Raw genomic sequence first — 26,412 nt, forward strand, 5'->3', positions numbered from 1 at the left:
TTTCTGTTCCTACTTCTATTCAACTGCATATTCCATCTCGCTGTGGAAAGGTTAATGGATACGTTTTGAAAAAACGTGGTACAGTTTTGTTTCATTTGGTGCAGTAACATTATTCTTTTCAGAACTTGCCCATATTTCACTTTTATCATTCCAGAAATATTGTAATATAATTGCAGAGAAAGCTGTACCTGTAATCCCCTGTCTTGTTTGACCTAAACCCTCTTGATTGATGGGCCTAATTCTAGCACATTTAGCAAAGGCATATTCTATATATTATTGTGTAATAAAGTTACCAAATGTGATTTCGGATTTTATAGATAGCTTCAGAAATGTTTTGCTTCAGTAGAAAAGTTTTGATTAGAAAAATGGCAGTTTCTTAATTGGCCTTAATATAACAGCTTCAGTCCTGTAGCATTTTCAATCTGCTGCGGTAATAAAGATCATTCTTAGTTTAGCTTGACATTTATTCTTCCTCAAAGCTATGCCCAATCATGAACCTTCAAGTAGTAACGTACACTGAACTAATGAGAATATTTTGTTTCCCTTCGTCAGTTAGTTACAGCTCTCATTTAGAAGCTTTCCTGTCGTGTACTACAAGTGACAATAACACTGTGATATTGGCCTGGAGAGAAAAAGGCAAAACCCATTTGAGAACAACATCTTTGAACATTGCTAAGGGAATTAATGGCTTTGACTACCATCCAGGACTCAATATGATTGGTATGTATTGGATACAGTCTTACTTTAATATTAAAGGGGGTATGTCATATGTACCAGCGTCACTAAATATTATATGTAACGTAAAAATCTTACATGTATACATATGGATCAATGTTTGAAATAACTGAAAGCATTAGATGTTTAGAGCTACATAAGGGGCAGATTTATCAAGGGTTGAAGTGAATTTGAGGGAATTTTCGAACTAAAAAAATTCGGAATTCTAAGAAATTTTTTGAATAATTCAACCATCGAATAGGATACTACGACTTTGAATTTACTTCGATTCGAAGTAAAAATCGTTCGACTATTAGATAATTGAAGTACTGTCTGTTTAAAAAAACTTCGAATTCAATACTTCGGCAACTTAAACCTGCAGAAGTGCTATGTTAGCCTATGGGGGACCTTCCATTTGCATTTAAAGGAAAATCGTACGATAAAATTGTTCGAATCGTATCATTCAAAGTACGATCGTATTAGGATTGGAATGATGCTAGAAATCCTACGAATTTGAATTTGATTTCGTAGGATTCCATTCGATGGTCGAAGTTCGAAGTATTTTACATTTCGAAATTCGACCCTTGATAAATCTGCCCCTTAAAGAGGAAAAAAAATTTCCTATAGAAATTGTTGAGAAAATCTCTCTTTTATTTTTACTGAAATACAAGGAAACAGCATGTTACGTGGATTACACTCTCTGTTTCAAATTTATGTGAATTTATTTTAATTTTAATAAATTCGAATGTACTCAAAACTCGAATGGGAGTTTATTTATGAAAAAATGTCTAACATTCGATCGAATAGGAACGACCCAAAAATTCTAATCAAATTACGAATTGTGTTCGGATCGAGTTTGAATCGAGTTTTCCTAAGAAAAAAACCTCAAATGTCAGCAAGGCAATTAACATCTTCAAATGGTTCGCCAGACCTCTGTCATTGACTTCTACATGAACTCAGAATGTTTTAGGTAGCAAAGTATAGAATTAGAACTGTTTCCAGGGTCGAGGTGTGATAAAGCTCACATTCAAATTCAAATTTGAGTTGGTGGTTTTAAATTAGAAAAAAAATTGAATATTCAAATTCAAATTTACCATTCAAACCTTAGTAAACATTTCTGATTGTAACAATATATGACAAGAAAATGTGTGTTGGGCAAAACTACTTATGACAGATGACTAGAGATGGCTATAAAAAGGTAACAGGTCACACTGCAGGGTAATTTAAAGGGGGTGTTCACCTTCAAGTTAACTTTTAGTATGATGTAGAGAGTGATATTCTGAGACAATTTGCAATTGGTTTTCATTATTTGTGGGGTTTGAGTTATTTAGCTTTTTATTCAGCAGCTCTCCGGTTTACAATTTCAGTTTACAGTGTAAGGGTCCAAATTATTCTAGCAACCAAACTTTGATTTGAATAAGGGTCTGGAGTATGAATAGGAGAGGGCCTGAACAAAATGGTGAGTAACCAAAAATAGAAATAACAATATTTTTATAGCTTTACAGAGCATTTGTTATTAGATGGGGTCAGAAGAGGTAGGTACATAATTAAAAAAAAAACTATAAAAAATAAATAATGAAGATCAGTTTAAAAGTTGCTTAGAATTGGCTATTCTATAAAATATTAGTTAACTTAAAGGCGCACCACCTGTTTGAGAAAGCTTGGAATTCTTGGAGAAGTTTAGCACTACATGTTAGACCTACATGAGTATGAAAGCAGTATATTTTATTTAGCAGCATAGGCAAACACAAGTATACCTGTGGTTACATTGTTCCTATGTATGTTGTCTCCGAGCTATTGCCAACAGCTGTATGAGTTTATATAGTGCTTTCTTGTCCAAACTTTCCTTTTAACTTAATTTACTTATTACTTAACTTATCACTAATTTTCTTTATTTTTTATAAGCGTATACATTTATATGTATGTTTTAAGTGGTTTTGTCCCACAATGAAAGCTGAATTTTATCATTATTGTTGTTATAATGTTGGCAAGATTATGAAAATGCCTCATGTATAATTAAAATACTGTACTAACCAGTTCAATATTTGCGGCAGCTACTGCTGGCATTGACAACAAGATATGTCTCTGGAATCCCTATGTAATATCCAAACCCACTGGAATCCTACAGGGCAATATGGCCAGTGTGATAACTGTGCAGTTCATTGCTGGTCGCAAGCAGCTTCTCAGTTTTTCAAAAGATAAGGTGAGTGTCCTTATGAAACTTTTACCTATGCAATACTTGGTGGCACTTTTTCTCAAGCCGTGTAGTATAGGTAGGGTTGCAAACTTTTCCAGTGGCTAAACAAAGGTATCAGTGGTGGAGCAGTAATGCGGGGGGGGGGGGGCATACTCGAATTGGGGCAGGCACAATGATATTAGGAGGGGTTATGATGCCAGGTTATCAGAGCAGTCACCTATTTTTTCTTGAGTTACCAGAATTAGGCTCCATCCAGCTCCGTTCTCCCAATTTCTGACAATTTACTGCAAAAATCCGGCATGTGTATGCGCAACACAAAATCTTTGGCTTCAGGAAAGGTTCTGTACATGTGCATGGAGTCGTTTTTACTGATATCACTGCGAAAATGTTGGCAGTAATAAAAAGTACAGCCTATGATTAAGTGCCTATTGGCACGAAATGCATAAGGCTATGTGATAATTTTTGTGGCCTAAATAAAGTTCTCAGTTCTTTTACAAGCCTGTTTGTGGGATCTGGAGTGCCTGCCGTTTTCTCCTTTGGTTTGATACCTCCACCTGGAGCTGTAGGTCTGGGGCATGAGCACGCAGGCCCCACGTATTACTGGTGAGACAATAACCTTTTAAGGTTTTTACATTGAGACTTTTTCTATAAGTGTTGTAATAAAAAGTTGACAGCTCTGGGATATTGTATCACTTGGATGCCATTGGTTGGAAGTATGTTCAGTTTTCTCAATGTTTTCAAATGGACAGAATGTTTTAAAACTGGGATGTCTTGTTCAAAACTGTACATGTGGCAACTAGTGATGGGCGAATTTGCCACATTTTGCTTAGCGGAAAAATTTCCCGCAAAATTCGCGTAACGGCAAAAAATATGCTGGTGTCCGTTTTTGGACGTCACATTCGCTGGTGAATTTTTGCAGCAGTTTTGCGAATTTATTCGTCGGTGGCGAATCGTGGGAATTCACCACAAATTCGTGCCTGCCGAATTAATTCGCCCATCACTAGTGGTAACCCTAGCTCTGTGGGATCTATCCTAAATCCTAGGTTATCCTAAAATACAGCAGTGCCAATTCCTCATCTTTAACTGATTTGCTTTTTTTTTTCTGTAATAACAAACACCATGCTTGATGTTAACTAAGCCATGTTGATAGAAAAAAAATCAAGGTGAGTATCATAATATTTAAATTTTTTATTTATTGGCCAAATTATTGTTCAGCTTTCACAAGGCTGAAAACCAAACAGGCGAGACCCGAATACGCCTTTTCAGGTGGCAACCCTAAGGGGCATATTTATTATCTTGTGTTAAACAAAATTTGCAGAAAAAACGGTGTAAAAAGCTGCGTGAAATAAATGGTAAATTTATCAAGGTGTGTGTTTTATGGCATGAGAACGCCAGATTTGACACCGTTATTTTACATTGCTTCTGGCGGAAGTCACTCTAAGAAAAAACACATAAAAAATGTATACTGTTTCTAACATGGTGAAGTGTGATGTATTATTCTGTGGTGTTTTACACAGCATAATAAATGCACCTTAGTGATTAATCTACCAATGCTAGTAGCAATGAGGGTCCATGTCTGGGAAGCTGTTCTTCCTAATGGTTCAGAACTGTAATATAGAATGGATAATAAAACCTGAGCAGTAAAGGAATTCACTATTATCACAGGAGAGATTTACTACTAACCAATAAAAAATTGTTTCCCGACAGGTACTAAGAATATGGGATGTTCATCACCAGGTGTGCATTCAACGTGTTGCTGGGATTTTTCCGAAATCTCTCGAGTTCCACTTCACCCTTTACTTCTATGAACCTCATGGGCGCCTGTTCCTTTCATTCAACAATCAACTGAAACTTCTGGAAATGAAAAAAGAATCTGGCAAAAAGGTCACAAGCCATGAAAAGCCAATAACCTGTGTGCTTTACAACAGCACCTTTAAACAGGTAAATATTTCTTCAGGGCAGATATTGTTACTGCTTATAGGAGAATCCAACCCTAAAAGTAAAAAAAACGCTACCCCTACCCTACATAGACCCCCCTCCCTCCTTCCCCAGCCTAAGTGTTAGCCCGGGCAAATGCCCCTAATGTTTTACTTACCCCCTTGGTGCAGATTCAGACATCTGAGTTCATGGGCGCCATTTTCAGCCACTTTGGTAAACTTCAGAATGAGATCGTTTCTTCAGCGATTTTTGTGAGTTTCAGTTGTTGCAAAGCAGAAAATTGCTCCAGCTGTGCATGCGCCACCACACCTGTCTCATTCTGAAGATTTCTGAAGAGAAGAAAATGTCGTCCATCAACTCCGATGCCTGAATCTGCACTGAGGGGTAAGTAAAGAGTTAGAGGCATTTGTTCGGGGTAACACTTAGGCTGGGGGGAGGAGGGAGGGGGGTCTATGTAGGGTAGGGTTTTTTTAACGTAAGGGTCGAATTCTCCTTTAAGTACTATCTATCTATCTAATCTATTTATCTATCATCTATCTGTCTATAAGTCTGTCTATCTATCTATCTATCTATCTATCTATCTATCTATCTATCTATATGTCTGTCTGTCTATCTTTCTAATCTATCTATCTATTTATCAGACTGTTTCTATCTCTATATCTATCTATCTATCTATCTATCTATCTATCATATATCTATCCATCTATCTATCCATCAATTGTTTGTCTATCTATCTATCTATCTATCTATCTATCTATCTATCTATCTATCTATCTATCTATCTATCATATATCTATCATTTATCTATCCATCTATCTATCCATCAATTATCTATCTATCTATCTATCTATCTATCTATCTATCTATCTATCTATCTATCTATCTATCTATCTATCTATCTATCATCTATCTATCAGTCTGTCTATTTATCAGTCTATCTAATCTATCTGTCTGTCTTTCTGTCTGTCTGTCTGTCTATCTGTCTATTTATCAGACTGTTTCTATTTCTCTATCTATCTATCTATCTATCTATCTATCTATCTATCTATCTATCTATCTATCTATCTATCTATCTATCTATCTATATATCTAACAATCTGTCTATTTATCAGTCTATCTAATCTATCTGTCTGTCTTTCTGTATGTTGTCTATCTATCGATCTGTCTGTCTGTCTGTCTGTCTGTCTGATCTATCTATCTATTTATCAGACTGTTTCTATCTCTTTATCTATCTATCTATCATATATCTATCCATCTATCTATCCATCAATTGTCTATCTATCTATCTATCTATCTATCTATCTATCTATCTATCTATTATCAGACTGTTTCTATATCTATCTATCTATCTATCTATCTATCTATCTATCATATATCTATCCATCTATCTATCCATCAATTGTATATCTATCTATCTATCTATCTATCTATCTATCTATCTATCTATCTATCTATCATCTATCTATCTATCATCTATCTATCTATCAGTCTGTCTACCTATCTTCTGTCTAACAGTCTGTCTATTTATCAGTCTATCTAATCTATCTGTCTGTCTTTCTGTATGTTGTCTATCTATCTATCTATCTATCCATCAATTGTCTATCTATCTATCTATCTATCTATCATATATCCACCTGTCTCTCTGTGTGAGGTCCAGACAGTGGGTGGGTGATGGCAGGGGTGGATCTGATGAGGTAGGGGTAGAGGACAGTGGCGGAACTACCAGGGGATCAGGGGTGCGAGTGGGCCAGGGCCCGCACCCCCTCAGGGCCCCCCGGCAGCCTATGCGCCACTGAAAATGAGGGCCGTACGGAGGGGGGCATGGCCCGGCTGCGCATCACGCACCAGGGCCCGTCCCCCTCTAGTTACGCTACTGGTACAGGATGATGTATAGGTGAGGGCAGCACCATCGAGGGAAGGGCTATGACATGGCAACCACACCACATATGAAGATTACATTAGCTAATCAATTATTTAGCAGTCTGTTTATATAAATAAATACACATTGTATCTCTACAGAATTTTTGATTCTCATAGTCAGAACTGCTAGGCTTCTACACTCAAAAAACATATTTACTCAGAAAATCGTTTTTAAACGTTCTATTTTATTATATACTGTGATAAATAAAACATTTTTTAATTATTACTGGCAAATAAAATCCCATTGAGCTTTGTCTAAAATGCAGAGGCAATAGGGATTTAATAGTAATATACTTCTGGGTTCATCTTGTAGAGAGTTGATAAAATAACCTTGAGAAGAAGGTGAGTTTCTTCAGGGAGAAAAATCCACATTTGAGTTATTTAGGCCAACTCAATGTGTCATTACAGTAGGGTTTTTTAATCTTGTATTTTGGGAAACTAATTTTAGGATTTTGATACTAAAATGATACAAATAATAAGTCATCTACTGAGAATTGTTGGTATAGTTGGTTACAGTCGACATATTTCTGTCCTGTATATGTTTTTTTAAGGCTATTGCACAAACAATATTTTGTTCACTGATACTTGTGGTAATGATTGCCCAACGAGGATCATTTCTACTTAAAGGGGAGCACAGTGGGTCTCCTGGGTAGAGCTTGGCATGTGTGCTGGCCATTATTTTATTCAGTCTGAAATCAACTCTATTGTCATATGCCACATTTACACAATAGAGAATTTTAAAAAGTGCTGAATCTGAGTCACATATTAGAGAATTTGATTTTGCTTGTCCTTTAAAAACATGAATCCTATCAGGTGTAGGTGTCTATTTGTGTTTGCTTATCCCATACTATAAATGATTATTGATCTAGCTACAACTTAGCAGATATCATTGTGCTTCTTCCTTTATTACACTATCAGTATTTTCCCTCAGGAAAATGCTTTTGTAAAAGGTGCCAAGCCCACATATCAATTGCATTATACTGGCACTTTACCTTGAAATGAACTTTAGTATAAAGTAGCAGCATTCGATTCCAATCTGCAGTTGATCTTTATTGTTTTTTAGTTCTAGCTCCCCAGTTCGGACTGAAGACATGGTTTTTCCAGAGCCCCACTTATCTTGGCAACTTTATAGTAGATGAACTAGGTCTGAACAGAAATATAAATGTAGCAGATCACTGCAGCTGAACAGAAGAGCAGCATTCCTTTGTAATTCTCTTTCTCAGCTGAGCCATTGCTGAAATTGCCTGAAATGCACTGTAGCTGAACTGTAACGTTAGAGAGGGTGTGACAGTAAAATAGTGACACAAATAGGTGCCGTTGGTTCTTAACCATATCTGAAGGTTTGTATTTATTGAGCAGAAGGTACTCCCTTGCAGAGCCGTCTCTAATGCAGAAGCCGGCTGAAGCATAGTCAACACAAGCGGACAATCTGTATGTAGATAAACAAATGTTGGAGCAAGGCACTCTAATAGGTCACGCATAGATAAGACTAATAATAAGTAAAAGTTAGAAAATGTTATTTATATAAACATCTCACTTAGACATAGGCTTGACTAAGTGTCCTAGTGACACGAAACGCATTTGTCGAGAGATGTTTATTTAAATAAAATTTTCTAACTTTTACTTATTATTAGTCTGATCTATGCGTGACTTACTAGAGTGCCTTGCTGCAACATTTTTTTATCTATATACGGATTTTCCACTCTCTTGGGCTGAGGGCCTGGGGCACGAGCACGTGCCCACCTACTTTACTTGGTGAGTTATTCCATTGGCAAAGTGTTATGCTTTAACATAAATAGTTAACACAAGCATCTAATTATCAATAAGCGGGGTCAATGTGGCAGGCCAGCCAGGTTGCCTAAAGCTCTCTCCGCCTGGCATTGCCTGAGCCAACCACACTGTAGCGTAGTCCCTAATGTGATGCCTACTGACCAAACTACTTTGCCTTGGTAGAGCACAGAACTGCAATTAGCCCTGACTACCTTATGCCCCAGGGTGTTCTATAACAGGATACTTATCTAACTTGCTACCTCATTCACAGGGTATCTGTTACTCTAGCTTCACTAAGTGATAATTACCTTAGGGTCCCATCCTCTCTCCTTTTATATGGATGGCTACCTTCACCTCAGCCCCCCTGGCAGATTAACCTCCTGCTATGGTGGAGTCCAGAAAGGTTACATACACCTTGGGTCAAAGGGTAATACTTTCCTGCCACAGGATGTCCTCAGTACTGACTGAAAGGAGAAATTAACCCTGTGGGTTCCCTTTGTTTGTGATTAAAATAATAATGACAAAATCTAGTATCAAAATGAATCTGCTTTCCATTATATAGGCCCACTAAAGCAGATAACCCGATATCATTTTAGATTTTAGGCTGGACATATCTGAAGGCCAAGCAAAAATATCACTGTTGAACTTGATGTAACTGTTAACATCATTATAAACCCACTTTGGTTTGTATTTCATTAAGGTGCTTTATAGAGAACCCTGTAATACTGTGTAGTTTAACAATACGATAAAGTTGCACATAAATACTACAAATTATACAATAAACTTTCTAGAAATATAGAAAGCGGTTATTTTACCTGAATGTCTTTTTTCATCAGCATTTCCTTGCTTTATTTTTTGCAGGTAATCAGCTCGGATACAGGATCGACGATTACATTCTGGATGATTGACACAGGTCAGAAAATCAAGCAGTTTTCAGGGTGCCACGGCACTTCAGAGATTAGCACAATGGCACTTGATGTGAGTGAGACAAGGCTTCTAACTGGAAGCACAGATGGAACAGTAAAGGTAAACTGCACTTTCTAATCTTTTTCCTTGTTATATAAAGCTATTCTTCTTTTTTATCCAAGTGACGTACCGATGTGCCTAGTCATTGCTAATATTTAAAGATGAAGAATATACCCCACTATAGCATATATAACTAAATCTAACACAAGCAGTGCTGAAACAATACCTGACTTTCACTCTTTTAAATAAGTCTCACATAAATAGACTCACTAATCTGCCTTCTAGTCTATCTGTCTATCCATCTATTTACTATGCCACGGCAAACTCCTGAATGACCATGAGCTGATGCAAAATCCGAGCAGTCAAATGCAAATCTCAAGGTGTTGATGTATTTGAAGCTACAAGCAAGAGCAGCACTCTATCAGGAACAAGAGCTCATTATCTGACTTCATTTCTGTCAAACCATTATTTATTTATGAAAGATTGATTAATTAATTATAAGACAAATTTAGAACCTGTATAATTGAGCAGTGTTTCTGGCATAATAGTTGGTAGTATTCCACACTGTTAAATATGTATGTATGCTCCTCTGTGCTAAGGAAGGCACATTAGATATAGATTTAGGAATAGCAAATATAACAGCTATTGTGGCACAAAAGCAGATGTAGCAGGGGGTAGTTTGGGTCTTTTCTTTGTTGGCTGCATGATTCCCCAGTGCATAAAGTAGAGAATGGGTTTGCTGAGATGGGAGTGGAGAACTTCACTGACTTGTAGACCTCAACCCAAATGAACATTAGTGGGATGAACTTGGAACACTAAGGGGCCGATTCACTAACTTCGAGTGAAGGATTCGAAGTTAAAAAAACTTCGAATTTCGAAGTTTTTTTTGGACTACTTCGAACATTGAATGGGCTACTTTGACCTTCGACTACGACTTCGAATCGAAGGATTCGAAGTAAAAATCGTTCGACCATTCGATAGTCGAAGTACTGTCTCTTTAAAAAAACTTCGACCCCCTAGTTCGGCATCTAAAAGCTACCGAAGTCAATGTTAGCCTATGGGGAAGGTCCCCATAGGCTTGGCTAACTTTTTTTGATCGAAGGATATTCCTTCGATCGTTGGATTAAAATCCTTCGAATCGTTCGATTCGAAGGATTTTATCGTTCGATCGAAGGAATAATCCTTCGATCGTTCGATCGTACTATCTGCCCTAAATCCTTCGACTTCGATATTCGAAGTCGAAGGATTTTAGTTCCTAGTCGAATATCGAGGGTTAATTAACCCTCGATATTCGACCCTTAGTGAATCGGCCCCTAACTGTGAGCCAAGCCTGATCCCAACCCTCACTTATGCTCTTGTAGCTGATTGGAAGCTAATTCCACCTGCAACGTTCCAAATTCTAAAGCAGTGATCCCCTATCATTATCTCAAGAGCAACATGTTGCTTACGAACTCCCAGTGACCTACTGGCTTGAAGGCAAGTATAAAGGTGTACTGCCAAATAGAGCCTCCGGTGGGCTTCCAGTCCACTTAGAGGCTGTCAAATCACAACGCTTATTTGGCACCCCAGGAACTTATATTCCATGCTTGTGTTGCTTTCAAACTTTTTACATTTGAATGTGGCACTTTAGTAAAAAAGGTTGGGGATCCCTTTTCTAGAGGAAAACCTTCCAAAAAGTTGACTGTGCTGCAAAGAGAAGAACAGCTTCATATTAATGCTTTTGTTTTTAAATGATATGTCTTTAAAAACTGGCATGTCATTCCCAGTAACCAGTTTCATGAGGTTTTTTTTCCCATAACACTGAAGTTTCAATACTACAGCTGCCCAAAAGCCTTGGCCCAATGCAAGGAAACATTAGGAAGCAGGGTGGCACAACTACCAGCACTCATTAGGTTTGGCCTAAAGCAGGGGTCCCCAACCTTTTTCACCCATGAGCCACATTCAGTTGTAAAAAGAGTTGGGGAGCAACACAAGCATGAAAAAAGTTCCTGGTGGTGACAGATAAGGGCTGTGATTGGCTATTTGGTAGCCCCTGTGTGAACTGGCAGCTACAGGAGGCTCTTTTTGGCAGTACAGCTGGTTTTTATGCAGCCAAAACGCCTTCAAGCCAGGAATTCAAAAATAAGCACCTGCTTTGAGGCCACTGGGAGCAACATCCAAGGTGTCGGGGAGCAACATGTTACTCACGAGCTACTGGTTGGGGATCACTGGCCTAAAGGTTCAATTTTCTAACAACAATTCTAGCCTCCCTTTAGTGAAGTCCATTTTAAATGTTCTCTGTACATTGTCCAGCTTTAGGAAATGGCACTTTCCTTCTGGTGCCAGACTAATTAATCCATTGTGCATTCTATTGGGTTGTTCTATTTTCATACGGAATTCCTATGAATAAAAAAATGCAAACATTTGAATTGATACAAGTTTATAACATCGTGGAGTTAAATATCGATTTAGCTGCATTTAATCCCCTAATAAAACACATTTGGAAAGATCAATAGATTTTCATCAGAGATGTGCACTTGCCCAGTACCTAGTGACAAAAGCCTGCCCACAGCACTATATACATTCAATCAGCCTTAAGATATTGATTTTGCACACATCAGCTTTTATAATACTGTGCCACAGAAACGTGCTAATTGGGGTGGGATTTACAAATACATGCAGTCTGTGGAATTGTTAGCACCTTTCTCCCCTGTAAGGCTTTACACTTTTCCTGACATTTTACAAGTAGTTTTTACGCCCACAGTTCTTTTACTCTAATGTCACACGCTTTTGCAATTTCCCAATGTTTTCTGCGCCTGCAGTGACATTTTTTATTTTAACATTATTCTTAGAAAACCTTTGTTATTTCATCTCCCTTCCAAAATCATGCCAGAAATCAGATTTCTACTGTAGCAAAACTGCATGCTTTGTGCCTCTTGATGTCAGTACAGAGCTGCTTATTCCCAGCCTGGAACTAATGGGAAGAGCAGAAATGCAATTTGTCATTGTGCAGACTTTGTAGCAGAACAAGGAGAGCCTGCTTTCATTTACTTGTTGTTATTTCCTTGTCATCTGAGGCAAAGTCTGCTTCATGCTATTACCTTTAGCTCCAGAATTGTGTCTCCAAGCTATATGCGCAACAGCCAAAATCTGTCATGGTTGTACTGTGTCTCAACTACAACTCCCAGATTTTTTATGACCTTTCTGGAGTCATTAAATTGGGCATTATAGATGCTGGGAGTACTGGGAGTTACAGGTCAGTAGCTGACACAAGACTGGCCCACAGAATGTGCTATTGTGATAGTCAGTACAGTCTTTGTATTAGTGTCGAAGACGTGAGCAGCAGTAACCAATGTCTCAGGAAAAATAATCGTCTTAAATACTGGTATTAAATTCTGGTATAAATTGCTTTCTTGACCTCACACACATACTGAAGGCAAAGCTGGGCAGTAAAGACAGACCATACAAATGAATGTATTGTAATAATGAATATAATATGGCATCGTACAGTATCAAACATGTTAAATATTCCATTCAAACTACAGGTATGGGACCTGTTATCCAGAATGCTCGGGACCTGGGATTTTCTGGATAAAGGATCTTTCTGTAATTTGGATCTTCATACCTTAAAGGGGTTGTTCACCTTCCAAATACTTTTTTCAATTCAGTTGTTTTTAGATTGTTCCCCAGAAATAAAGACTTTTTTCAATTACTTTCCATTATTTCTTTTTTACTGTTTTTCTAAAATCTAAGTTTAAAGTTGAATGTTTGTGTCGCTGATGTTTCAGTCTGACAGCTCAGTAATTCAGGTACAGATTCTAAACTGTTACAATTTTGCAACATTTAGTTGATACATTTCTCAGCAGTATCTCTGGAGTATTAGCAACTATTGTATCAATTCTAACAGCTGCCTGTAATGAAACCCAGAGATTCTGCTCAGCAGGGACAAAGATAAGAAATGTATCAACTAAATGTATCAATTTAGAACAGTTTACAGGGTCGGCGACCCCCCCTCCCAGAGCTGCTTCATAAGGTGACATATGACACTTTATACTTCAATATTAGAAAAACGGTCACACATAGAAAATGAAAAGTCATTGGAAAAAGTCGTTATTTCTGGTGATCTATCTGAAACCAACTAGTTGTTTGAAGGTGAACCACCCCTTTAAGTAAAAATAATATTGACATTAAATAAACACAATGGGCTGGTTCTGCTTCCAAAAGGGATTAATTATATCTTAGTTTGGATCAAGTAAAAGGTATTGATTTATTAAAAGGACATTATTTTTAAACATTTAGTTTACTTGATTATAATGGAGCTTTCTGGATAATGGGTTTCTGGATAACAGATCCCATACATGTACTACATTTGTGAAAATGAGGAGTATGACAATTACATGTACTACATAGCATCATATATACAGTATATTTATATAATGCTCTTGTAACAGTTGAAACAGTATTAACCCTTAATGCCCTCATAACTCTTAACACCATATTACCAATAAAGAGAAGGGAGAGATGCATCAAATTTAGTTTGGCATTAACAATAGGAATGCTGCACAACATTCTCAGGGCACATAAGTTGCCATATGGATTACATTTAGGTATCAACCATGACCAATGAGTATAAAGACATCAAGAGGGTTATTTATTAAAGTAGGAATGCCATAAACTCAAAATTTTTTAATTCACATTTTGATAAATAACCCCCAAAGGGTCATTTTAATGAACCCAGCTGCAAGTGTGGTAAAGACAAAATGTTGCACTTATTGGCGCCATATAGTTATGGAGTTATTTATCAAAAATCCAAAATTTTCTGATATTTTATTCTAAAAAAGTCAGATCGAACTAGAATCCACAATGTGAACTTATTTATTATTAAAAAAGCATGATTTAGTCAGTGGGGTTACAAACTCGATAAAATCGAGAGATGATCAGAATCGTAAGATTTTTTTCAAGTTTTCCCGAAAAGCCTGAATTTTTCAGATTTTTGTTCGAAAAGTCCAAAATAGTTGGATTTTTGGCCTAATTCCAACCCAGACCATAGAAACTTCCTAATAGGATAGGGTCCTCTCCCATTGACTTATAAACAACCTCGGTAGGTCTGAAATTGAATTTTTCGAGTTTTTGGCATTCGGATTTTAACAAATACTCCCCTTGATGTACTTGCATCCAAAGATATGAGATGTGGCTAATTATAGTGCAGGTAAACAGGAACTACATTAGAATAGATAGTGCAAATTCTGTACCAACAATGTAATTTGCTCATACTAAAAATGAAATACACCAAAGAAAAAGATACAATATTCCTGTTATCCTGCTAACATGAAAGCAACACAAACATAGCCAAATGAGGGCTCCAGAGGCTACTGGCTAGTGCAAGGTACAAAGAAAAGAAACCATATGCTGTTTTCACGTGTCCCTAGCAGAAAGGGTGCTATGAGCCTGTCACAGAAAATCTACCTGGAATACAAGAATAGTACAGATAATGGCTTAAGTGCAGAGGAAATAGTGCCCATTCCTAACAGCACAGATGTTACCTGTTCTAATGGCTGCACCGAAGTCTCATTTTAATAGCACTATAAGCCATTTCTCATTGGATACCTAACATCCAAACTTTTACATTTACACAGACTCTAATCTTATAATATGGGAGAATTTAAACCATTTAGCAGATATGTTTTCCTGCAGGTGTTTGAATGGATTACTCTTTCCACCGATGTGTTTTCGGGGTGGAAGACCCCAATCTCTTAGGTGAAGGAATATAATAAGGATGTCTCCTGAACCCCAGCCTACAGGCAATAAAATATGCAGCATAAGTATTACAATTTAATTCCTATGTTGCAATGAATGGGTGCACCTTTTTTATGGGTCCCTACAGCAACTCTTTACTTGCTGCTGTTTGCCCAAATGTATGACGCTCACCTGATTGTCAACTGGTTGGAGAGCGCACCTGGTTATTCAATGTATGGCTGCCTTAACGGCTTTTTTAAAAAAAGTACCAACTCTAATATGAATGACTCCAAATCATGTAGTTATGGGATAATCTTCATATGTTAATGTCTTTCTTTATGGTGGATACAGATAAGTGGATGTTTAGGAAGATAGCTGTATGCTGCAGACAATGTATATACCCAACATAGTATAATATTTTGGCCATAAAATGTCCCTATTCAGCAATATGCCCCACTCAATGGCAGGGAGCTCCTGTTGCTGATGGCCATGTTTGGTTGCATGAATGCGCATAATAAGCAAATTTTGCATGTGATGTAAGATTGTAGGAGGAGTCAACCAATCCACAATAAGCACATGTAGATATGAGCAAGCTGGGACACTTTTACTTATGTACATGTTTTGCCCCTTCCAGGTGAAGATGGTATATCACTTGCTAGGGGCATTTTTTGGCAGAAACAGTATTATTTACCTCCAAATGGAGTATGGGCTCTGTTAGCCCTCACCCTTGGTTTGGGAAACCGTTTTGCTAAGTTAGGAATTGTTCAGTATAAAAATAAAAACTGGGTAAATGGATAGGTTGTGCACAATAAAAAATGTTTTTAATATAGTTAGTTAGCCAAAAAGACCAAGAGAGCTGAAAAGCAGGAAGTAGTGTTCTGTTCTATTTTGTAAGACATCCAGTCACTCCAGCCTTTATACATTACATTTATGTGTAATTAAATATTTTTTATTTTGCACAGTGGTAAGAGATTAAACTATGGACAAACACAATTAGCATGTGGAATCTCATTCATACTTGATAACTGCAATTTTTTGGAGCTTGGAGCCCCCATGGAGCCATGGGCCCTAAGCAGCCAGCCTAAAAACCTCTATCATTGGCTGCTGCTGCCAAAGTAGGACCTAGCAGCATGTCTAAGCCTATGCCAGAGCTTGCAGGTCTCTCAAATGCTTTAAACATGCTTTAAACACCCCATGCAGTTACAATTCCGAAAAGCAGCCACTCACATTCCTCACACAAAACGTTTCCTGATTTCTGCACTGGGACCCGTGGGAAGTTTTATTGTTATTTCTGGTGAATGGACAAAGTAAAAGGGTTGTATAAATATTTAATCCATTAAGCAGCTGATTTTTGACAATTTAACAGGCTCATTAGTGTTCGTACCAATCGTACGTTTGTACGTTTATGAACTTGTTCTACTGTTTTATTCGATAATAAGAAGGCAGTTTCCTCTAATTCCTCAGGCAAGACAGAAAAGCAGATGTTCTATCTTTACCTTTTGCGGAACACTTTCTGTGATTAGAATTTTTACTCTCAGGACCAATAAGACACTTTGTACCAGTGGATAGAGCGCATGTAACCGGTTCATATTCCCAAAATAAAGCATACTGTATTTGTACCACTATGACAAAACAAACTCTTATTTGGGTTATACGCTTTTACTTTCCAAACTACATTTGCTTCTCTTTTTGTAAGAAAGGTACAATATGCCAGCCTTTGAGAAACACATTCAGTTTGTATTTGTGTTTCTGCAATGGTGCTAGATATCATCTATATTAGAAGATGAATGCTGCTGATAACCACCATCAAAACACCTAATCAGGCAGAAGAGACGTGTACAGTCCCTTGCTTAATTTTGTACCTTTCTTCTGTAACCAATGCAGTTTGCTTATCTATCTCGTGGCTTTCTGACTATGGAAACTTAATTGTCTCACCTACTCAACAAATTCCGCCCAGTTTAGCCATTCAGCTACTGGAAGATGCAGGTATGGGACCTGTTATCCAGAATGCTTGAGACCTGGGGTTCTCTGGATAATAGATCTTTCTGTAATTTGGATCTTTATTCTAGTCTACTAGAAAATCATGTAAATATAAATTAAACTTGGATCAAGTACATGTATTATTCTCTGTATTATTACAGAGAAAAAGGTAATAATTTTTAAAAATCTGAATTATTTGATTAAAGCGGAGTCTATGAGAGAAGGTCTTTTCATAATTTGGAACTTTCTGGATAATTGTTTTCCAGATAACAGATCCCATACCTGTACATGCAATAAGAACATCAGTAAGGGGGGAGTGTATGATAATATTTGCTATGCTATGCATAGTGTAAATATTGTGCTAAATAAGAAACCATCATCATGTTTCATTTAAGATTTGGGATTTCAACGGCCACTGTCATCATAAATTAAATGCTGGGAGAGACCAAGCTGCTGAAATTTCTCAGATATTAGTACTGAAAAGAACCATACTAGTTGTGGGATGGGAAAGGTACGTATGAATATTTTTATTGGACAAGTTATTTTTTCTTGCATAGAATACTTATACATAACAAAGGATGATGAAATATGTTTCACATTTTGCTTGTTTTGCATCCAATTTCAGATTGTACATTTAAACTTCAATGTTTCTATTTTCTTCCAAGAATTATTACTGTTTTCCGCCTGAACTCTTTAACACAGTACCTTATCCAGCCTTCAGAATGGAAAGGAGGGGTCCAGCACCTTGATGACATTTTATGTGCAGCCTTTTGGTCCCCACAAAGTTTGGTCACAGGTAACCATATATATCATGGTAGAGAACTATGCATAAAAAGCTAATTCTCTCCTATATCTTCAAGTGGCACAAACCAAGTCTTCCTGTGTTGTCCTGATGAGAGGGCAACAGAAAATATACTGTGTGAGTGCAACAACAAGAAATGAAACATTCTTTAGAGCAAAGAATACCATAGTATTCTGTATGGAAGTTCTGTGCAGCATAGGGTAGAGTAAAACTAACCCCTGCACGCAGGATCAACTCCACTTTTCTGTTTCCAGTTCCCAAAATTGAGGTAAAAAAACATTATATTCTGTAGTGGGCACTACAGCTAGTTCTCCAAATACTGACTTCACTACAGTATCACCGTCAGTAATTTAATTTACTCTCTAATCACAACGGTGCAGGTCATGTCTACAGAATGATATCAGAAATTCATCACTTAATGTATTTAATTTTTCCCTTGCAATAACTTAATAAATACCCAGGAAGAAATGATTTTTGAATTTTGATTTTCTCCTTAAATTCAGGGAGTTATGATGGTCAAATAGTCGTATGGAACAACAATACAGAAAATGCCTCCAGAAAATTACACCCTAATCCTGAAAGATTAAAATCAAGGTCAGGTACGAAAATTCAGTGAAATAACAATTTTCTCTAAAACACAATGTTTTTTTTATCGGAAGGCAGCAATGGCTGTATGGCAACCAATCAGATTTAGTTGCAATACCCACCAGTAGCCTTTGGGGGTCGACGGAAAATGGGACTTGCAGTTTAGTTCAATCTAAATGCTAAATTAATAGTGATGGGAGAATATGCGCCGTTTCCATTCGATGAAAAATTTGTGAATTTCGCGCAAAATTCGCGAAACTGCGCCAACGTCTAGTTTTTGACGCCGGTGCCCGTTTTTGATGCCGGCGTCCGTTTTTTCTACGCCGGTGAATTTTCGCAGGCGTTTCATGAATTTATTTGCTGGCGGCGAATCGCGCAAATTTGCCGCAAATTCGCCGCAAATTTGCGCCTGGCGAATAAATTCGCCCATCACTATAAATTAACATAAGCGGGGGTGATTTTTTTGTTTGGGTAGGCTAAGTCTAATGTAATGTTACAGTTTCTTCACCAGTCATTTTCCACTTGCGGAGAAACAGCTGATTCATATTATTCAATATTGTAAGCATTGGCAAAGTTGTAATTCACCTGTCTCAGCACACAGGGAGGATTTTTCTCTGAAAATACCCTACAATCTGAAATATGTCCCATACATGGGCTTTATAGTGTTTTAAAGGAGAAGGAAAGCTACAGAGGCATTTTATTGCCAATAGATTAGCTGCAATAGTGCAAGCTAGAATGCTATATGTATTCTGTAGAATGTTTTACCATACCTGAGTAAAAAGCTCTAGAAACTCTCTGTTTGTTTAGGATAGGAGCTGCAGTATTAACATGGTGTGACATCACTTCCTGCCTGAGTCTCTCCCTGCTCTGGGCTCAGATTACAGTAAAGAAGGGAGGGGGAGGGGGAGAGGGGCAAACTGAGCATGCTCTTGCCCAGGGCAATGAGGTTTAAGCTGAAGGCAGGAAGACTGATACAGAAGCCCATGTGTAGACAATAGAAGGAATGAAGTGCAGTGTTTCTTTTGACAGGGGACTCAGAGCAACACTACTTTGGGGTTTTACTGGTGTATTTAGATGGACCTTTCTGATAAGGCTTACTTAGTTTTAACCTTTCCTTCTCCTTTAAAGTAATGGAAATATCATGTACTGTTGCCCTGAACTAGAAACAGTGTTTTTGCTTCAGAAACTCTACTATAGTTGATATAAACAAACTGCTGTGTAGCAAAAGAACTTGAAAAAAGGCTAAATGGCACAGGATAAATAGTGGATAACAGATAACACTATTATCTTTTACAGAATGTATCTGTTATCTGCTGTACCTGAGCCTTTTCTCCTTTAAATGGCTGCCCCCATGGCTACACAGCAGATTATTTATATAAACAAGTAGTGTTTCTGAAGCCAACACAGCCGTTTTATCAGTGCAAAGCAACACTGTATTATATTTTTATTACTTTCATTTTTTGATGTTACTGTTCCTTTAAAAGCTACTAACTGCAAGGTTAAGTATTAAGTCATTTCCTACTTGAAATGGATGAAGCCCAGACTATTTTGAAAATAATATTCATAGCACTCTCTTATTATCAAAATTATAGAAAAAGTTCAGTTCATCCACATTAATGGAAATCATGGCTTATGATTAGGTTGTTTAACATTAAACTACTTTTATTGGTCTACTTTCACATAAAACACAAGAAATATGCTAAGGCTATGGACACAGGTGTGGTTTTTTGATGCGGTCCGCAAAAGGGTTTTATAAAAAAGCCGACTGCTGTGTAAATTCTTTAAAGGAAAACTATACCCACCAAACAATTTAGGTCTGTATAAAAATATATTGAATAAAAACAGTAAACCCTGCTTCATGTAAATAAACCATTTTAATAATAATAAACTTTTTTAGTAGTATTTGCCATTGAGTAATCCTAAATAGAAAATTGCCATTTTAAAAAAACACCTGGGATCATAGGATTCATGGTGCACACAAACAAACCAAACAAACCATATCTATTAGGTCACATGAGACAATTAACAGACAGAGTTCTGTATTTTGCTTCCCATACTTCTTCCTGTTACAGTTAGAGTTGTCGTATTTATGGTCAGGTGATCTCTGAGGCAGCACAGAGACCATCACAAAATGGTGGCTCAAAGCAAGAAATGTAAAAGGACAATATTTACTTAAATATCTATACTAGTTTGGTAAAATTCTTAAATATGCCACTTAATTTGCTATAAACTATCTGTTGCTCAAGTATTCATTTTGGGGGTATAGTTTTCCTTTAACGGTTTCAAGTTTAGGCATTGGCACACTACGCTAGTGTATTTACGCATTGGTCAGCTTTTTAAAAACCGTGCCGCGGAGAGCAGTGATAATCCACACGTGTGTCCATAGCCTAACTGTGTCTTTAATGGGAGATCTTAAAAGTACAAAAATATGGTGCTTTGAACTTTCTTTCACCATGTCTCCACAATATAAATGATCCCTTATATTTGAAAAGGTTGTTAGATTCTCGCCAGCCTTGTAAATTCTACAGTACCACATGAAGTATAAAGGCAAGGCAACAGCAGTCTTAAAGGAACAGTTCAGTGTGAAAATAAAAACTGGGTAAATTGATAGGCTGTGTAATATAAAAAATGTTTCTAATATAGTTAGTTAGCCAAAAATGTAATATATAAAGGCTGGAGTGAACAGATGTCTAATAAAACAGCCAGAATACAACTTCCTGCTTTTCAGCTCTATACTGTAACTCTGAGTTAGTCAGCGACTTGAAGGGGGGCCACATGGTACATTTCTGTTCAGTGAGTTTGTAATTGATCCTCAGCATTCAGCTCAGATTCAAAAGCAACAGATATGACCTATGTGGCCTCCCCTCAAGTCTCTGATTGGTTACTGCCTGGTAACCAGGGTAACCAGTCAGTGTAAACCAAGAGAGCTGAAAAGCAGGAAGTAGAGTCCTGACTGACTTGTTATACATCAAATCTCTCCAGCCTTTATACATTACATTTTTGGCTAACTAACTATATTAGAAACATTTTTTATTTTGCACAGCCTATCTATTTACACAGTTTTTATTTTTATACTGAACAATTCCTTTAAAACTTCCAATCTATACTTTAATGGGGGAAAATTGACCTGCTAGGAATCAGAAAGCCTCTAAAGGAAACCTTCAATTAGTGCAAGGTCTACATGTGTAATTCATCAGAACAGGCTGAAGGGGAGCATTGTTGCTCATGCAGACAAGCATGTGCTGATACAAGTACATTTCTGAATAGCATCAGTCTAAGCTTATCTTGTCTCCATATTAGCACTTTGCATTCATAAATCAGCCCTATGGCCAGAACAGTTCATACCAACTGGGTTGCAGATTGCTAGCTGAGAGAATGAAATTCAAGTGCTTGGTCAGAGAAATGCATTATGGCTTTAATTAGTATAACAGTTCTTCAATATTCATTATAATGGTAGAATTTCATAAAGGAAATGGATTTGGCCTGCTGGTGCAAATATATATAAGGCTCTACAATTACTCTGATATAATTACCAACCTGATTGCTGTTGATTAAAATGGATGCAATCCTTGTGTATAAAAATAATCTCAAAGTAGGCTCCTCTATTAGAAGGAAAGGCAGAACGATTTAGCTCTATGGCTGACATTTGTTATACGAGTCCAGGTTTTTGAAATATTCTATAGCACAGAATGAGGTAGAAGCTAGAGGAAAGGGGATAGGTATGAATTGGCACATCAAAGATAAAAGCTTTTATGTATCTGTCAGTTCCATAAAACACTTTTTTTGATGTCAGGAAATTTTCAAGAAAGTGTTGATGTGATACATTTTCATAAATCTGCCCATAATATCATATGAGCTTAGAGGTATGGACACCTGAAGGTCCACATTACCTTACTGTAGCATTTGTAATCTGTTTTATGTCAGATAAACTCATTTTCCTTTGCCTATCCTCCAATTTTTGCAACATGTAATGCTTAGCTCAGTGTTGACACTTCAATGGTTTCGCCCCGAAACCCACATGAAACTCATTTGGGTGGGTTCAGGCAAAAAGGTGAGCCAAAGGAGTGGATTTGGGTGGATAGTGAATCAAATTCAAGCTGTGCCCCTGTCCTTTGGTGATGTAATAGGATTTACCCCTCTCCTATGGTGACTGACCCCATCTATATATTAGTTACTATATATTAGGCATCAGAGGGGAGTTGAGTCAGGAGTAGGGAATTAGCAGGTAAGGGGACGGGTAGCTCACCACTACAACATATAGGGACCTATTTATAAAGACTCAATTTTTCTGGTTGAGTTTTAAAGGGAAAAAATCCAAGTTTTTAGAGGGGAAAAAAACCCTTTGTATTTTTCGAGATTTAATCTGCTCCTAAACTGCTAAAAATCGGAATCCAAAAACACTCCAGCTAAAACCGTTCCAAATAATGTAGAAGTCAATGACAGATGGTCCCTTTATCAACTGCAACATATTTTTTACCTTCAGGATTCTTGATAGTTTGGGCTGTTTGTTCTGGTTTTCATTCGATCAAACGATAAATTTGAGTTTTTCGGGTGACAACTCAATAAATTCCAATTTTCACAGCAACAATTCCAAAATTATAAAAATGAAATAATTGTTCATTTTTTTGCAACTTTTTCTTGCACCGATTTTATTGAGAATAATTATTGGTAAATTAAAGGCATTTGGGTTTGGAAGTTTGGTCTATTTTTTTTTTTTAATAAAGTGAGAAAGAGTCGAGTTTTCGCAAATATGCCCCTTACAGTACATATGTATTAAAATCTGTCGGAGATGATCATAAATGGAATTTATGCATCCAGTACAATGCTCTTTACAATAAACCTCTAGCTTATTTCACACAAATAGAGAAGTTGCTTCTGTAATGATCGGGCCAGGGCATTAATATTTATTAACCAAAGCTTCTATGGAAAACAACAGCTCTGTGAATGAATGGGAAGAGTGCGTATGATTATGGGCCACATTAACATTACAGAACAGTGTGAGTTGATAATTTGCCATTCTCCATTTGTTGGGCATTCCAAGCAAATGGTTATAGATAGAAAGGGTCCAGTGAAACTGCTCATAGTGTGCTTTCTCATAGTAACATGCTGATGTAACCAAGTGCTACTTTTGTCAGCTGGGGACCCTAAATATAGGGCGATTTGTTTGCAACAGGAAGAAACCTTGGGTTATACCTGTAGTAGGTCTCTAATAAAATATAACAACAGCTGGATATTGTGTTTCTGTTTAAAGAAAAACTGTATTTCAAAAAAGCAAAGAGTTAAACTATCACTAAAGCTTTTTCACTTGAAATTAAAGAAGGATGCGCAAATTGTAACAAACATTATGCCTATTGTTAATTTGGCGTGTTTCTCAGACTCTCAGGTACGGAGTGCTGGAAGAAGAAGTCTTTCCTCACTGTCCTCTGGAAAATACTCGCGCTCAGCAAATAGCACCTATAATGCAAACTCTGACAGCAATAACAGTGTAACAAGATTGTTCTTCCTTGGGGCCAGGAGAAACACATCAGCAACAGGTGAAAGTGCTAAAGAAATGATTTTTAAGACTTCTTCTCTGTAACACAAAACAGATGCAGTGCCCAACTCCCTTGGCTGGCTCTTTATCAGTCATCAAATTTAATGAGCGATTGCCGTTTCTGTAGCATAAAGGCGGAACAGTGTCCTGATGTGAACCAAGCTGCTAGCAGTCTTGTGACTCCTATTGTACGACTGGGGCTTAAATTATGACTATTGTTTGAAGGTGTTAAAATGGCATCTCTTACACATTCATCTAATGGGAAGCTTTTAGCCTTTCATTTAAAGCCACACATTTATCAGGAGACAGTAAAAGTAAAATAGTCAGAGTAAGAGTTGCAAACTCTACTTGTATTCAAGAATACAAGAATACATGTTAGAACCATTCAAAATCAATTATTTTTATCTGAAAACATTACAAAATTTTTAATTAGTATCTTTAATTTATTTAATTAGGATACAGTAAGTGTAAATGGCGCAATTTGCTTGTTTGACTAGGTTGCTTCACAAGCGCATCTTTTCATGTATGGCCATCTTAATCAGGGTCGGACTGGGGGGCCCAGGGCCCACCTGGACTATTGTCCAGGGCCCCCTCCGACCCCCCGCCGACCCTCGTCACCCTAATATGACGCACTGAGCGCACATGGACGAAGGCGCTTGCTAAGTCAATAATGCCCGCGCACATGCGCAGATACTGTGCGGCGCTTAAAAAAAACCTTTTTTCCCCCTGAATTCAATCGGGAAAGGGGACTGGCCCGGCGGGGGCCCATTAAGGGTTGGGGCCCACCGGGTTTTTTCCTGGTGTCCCGCCGGACCAGTCCGACACTGAGCTTAATCTTGAAAATTAATCTTTTCCCAATTTAATAACCCACATGGTAGACCAAATCTAGAAGATTGGATGGCTGGTCCTGCATTTTGAATTAGAGGGCCACACAGTCTTGCAGATGAAATTTCAACTCACAGTTGTATCACACTGGCGAACCAGTAGCCAACCTCAGTCTCCCTGGTGTCATTCTCTTCTCTCTTCTTATCAGCCAAACAGAAAGTGGCACACGCTGTTCTCTCCCTTACATAGTCTCTCTCTAAGAACATCCCTTGCAAGTGCCATTGAACCCCCTCAGCAGGATCCCCCAGCTAACAGTTCCACCTAGTTCCACCTAGCACTTCCATTATATTTAAATATATTTTGATTTAGCTTTGAGTGCTTCCACAATTTCCCTCTAATATAGTATATTGGCCTGAAGCTGTGGCCTAGCTTCATGTGGTTTTTCAATAGCACCCCATACCCACCCCTTAAAACTAATGGTGGTCCTATGCTTTTAAATGTGGGCGTTGGTTTGGGCAATCACTCTCTCTTAAAAGCCTTTACTGGCGGGGGAGGATTCAGCCTTCAAATTGAAACCAATGCTCAACATACACTGAACACAGGTAATGCTATTATGCAGAGAAACATTTCTTTTTAATAAGTAAGTTAGGGACCGCCATATGGGGTTTACCTTGACGTGGTATGGTGGCTTTTCAATTTTATGATCATAACTTTGGTAACTAAAAACCCCTGTTTTGTAAACATGCACTTGCATTTATACTGAATTACTTATGAGACAGGGGCCCAGGGAAGTGCATTGTAAGTAGCACTTCCATTATATTTAAATATATTTTGATTTAGCCTTGAGTGCTTCCACAATTTCCCTCTAATATAGTATATTGACCAAAACAACACTATTTACAGAACTTACTATTTCTGTTCCATACAACAGTATACTATAAATGCCCACTCATACCTTAATGATTGGTAGCAAGTTGCAATGTGCTGCTTGAGATGCTCGGAGAGACTGACACAGTTTGAATACTGTCACCTGCACAAACAAAATCAAAGCCTGTACTAACAAAGCATTAACCAGCTATGTCACATTGTGTCTGTAATGTTTGAATAGCAGTAGAATGGAATACAAATGAAAATGACTCCTCTTGCTTAAATCGACAGAGGGCACTTGGGCCACAAGCAAACTGAAAGCTGAAATACTTTTGATTAGATTATAATACAACAATTGTGACGTTTGGACAATATCCAAATATCTTTCTTGCCTTTGGTCCTTAGTTATATTTAATTTGAATTACAAGGGTTATTACCTTTCCCATAAAGTATGATTAATACTCATATGCTATAATATATTGCATTATTGTGGGCTTTTGTATTGGCGAGGTTAATACCTCACACTACCCTAGACCTCCACATGTACAATACAGTATATACACATGTCGATCAAGTAAGAAAAGGGTAACCTTCTCCCTC

The 26,412-nt window shown here is 37.5% G+C and overlaps 1 protein-coding gene across 1 annotated transcript in view; it reads left to right on the top strand.

Moving 5' to 3' along the window:
- wdr49.S (WD repeat domain 49 S homeolog) overlaps positions 1-26,412 on the top strand; it is a 55,695-nt gene that overhangs the window by 13,926 nt on the left and 15,357 nt on the right. Inside the window, exons 7-14 of the mRNA XM_018265712.2 lie at positions 553-720; positions 2,769-2,917; positions 4,619-4,852; positions 9,401-9,565; positions 17,596-17,711; positions 17,866-17,996; positions 18,506-18,601; positions 23,963-24,121. Of these exons, the coding sequence (XP_018121201.1) occupies positions 553-720; positions 2,769-2,917; positions 4,619-4,852; positions 9,401-9,565; positions 17,596-17,711; positions 17,866-17,996; positions 18,506-18,601; positions 23,963-24,121 (1,218 nt within the window). The remainder of the gene's footprint in view (positions 1-552; positions 721-2,768; positions 2,918-4,618; positions 4,853-9,400; positions 9,566-17,595; positions 17,712-17,865; positions 17,997-18,505; positions 18,602-23,962; positions 24,122-26,412) is intronic.

The sequence above is a fragment of the Xenopus laevis genome, chromosome 5S (genome assembly GCF_017654675.1).
Source record: "Xenopus laevis strain J_2021 chromosome 5S, Xenopus_laevis_v10.1, whole genome shotgun sequence".
NCBI lineage: Eukaryota > Metazoa > Chordata > Amphibia > Anura > Pipidae > Xenopus > Xenopus laevis.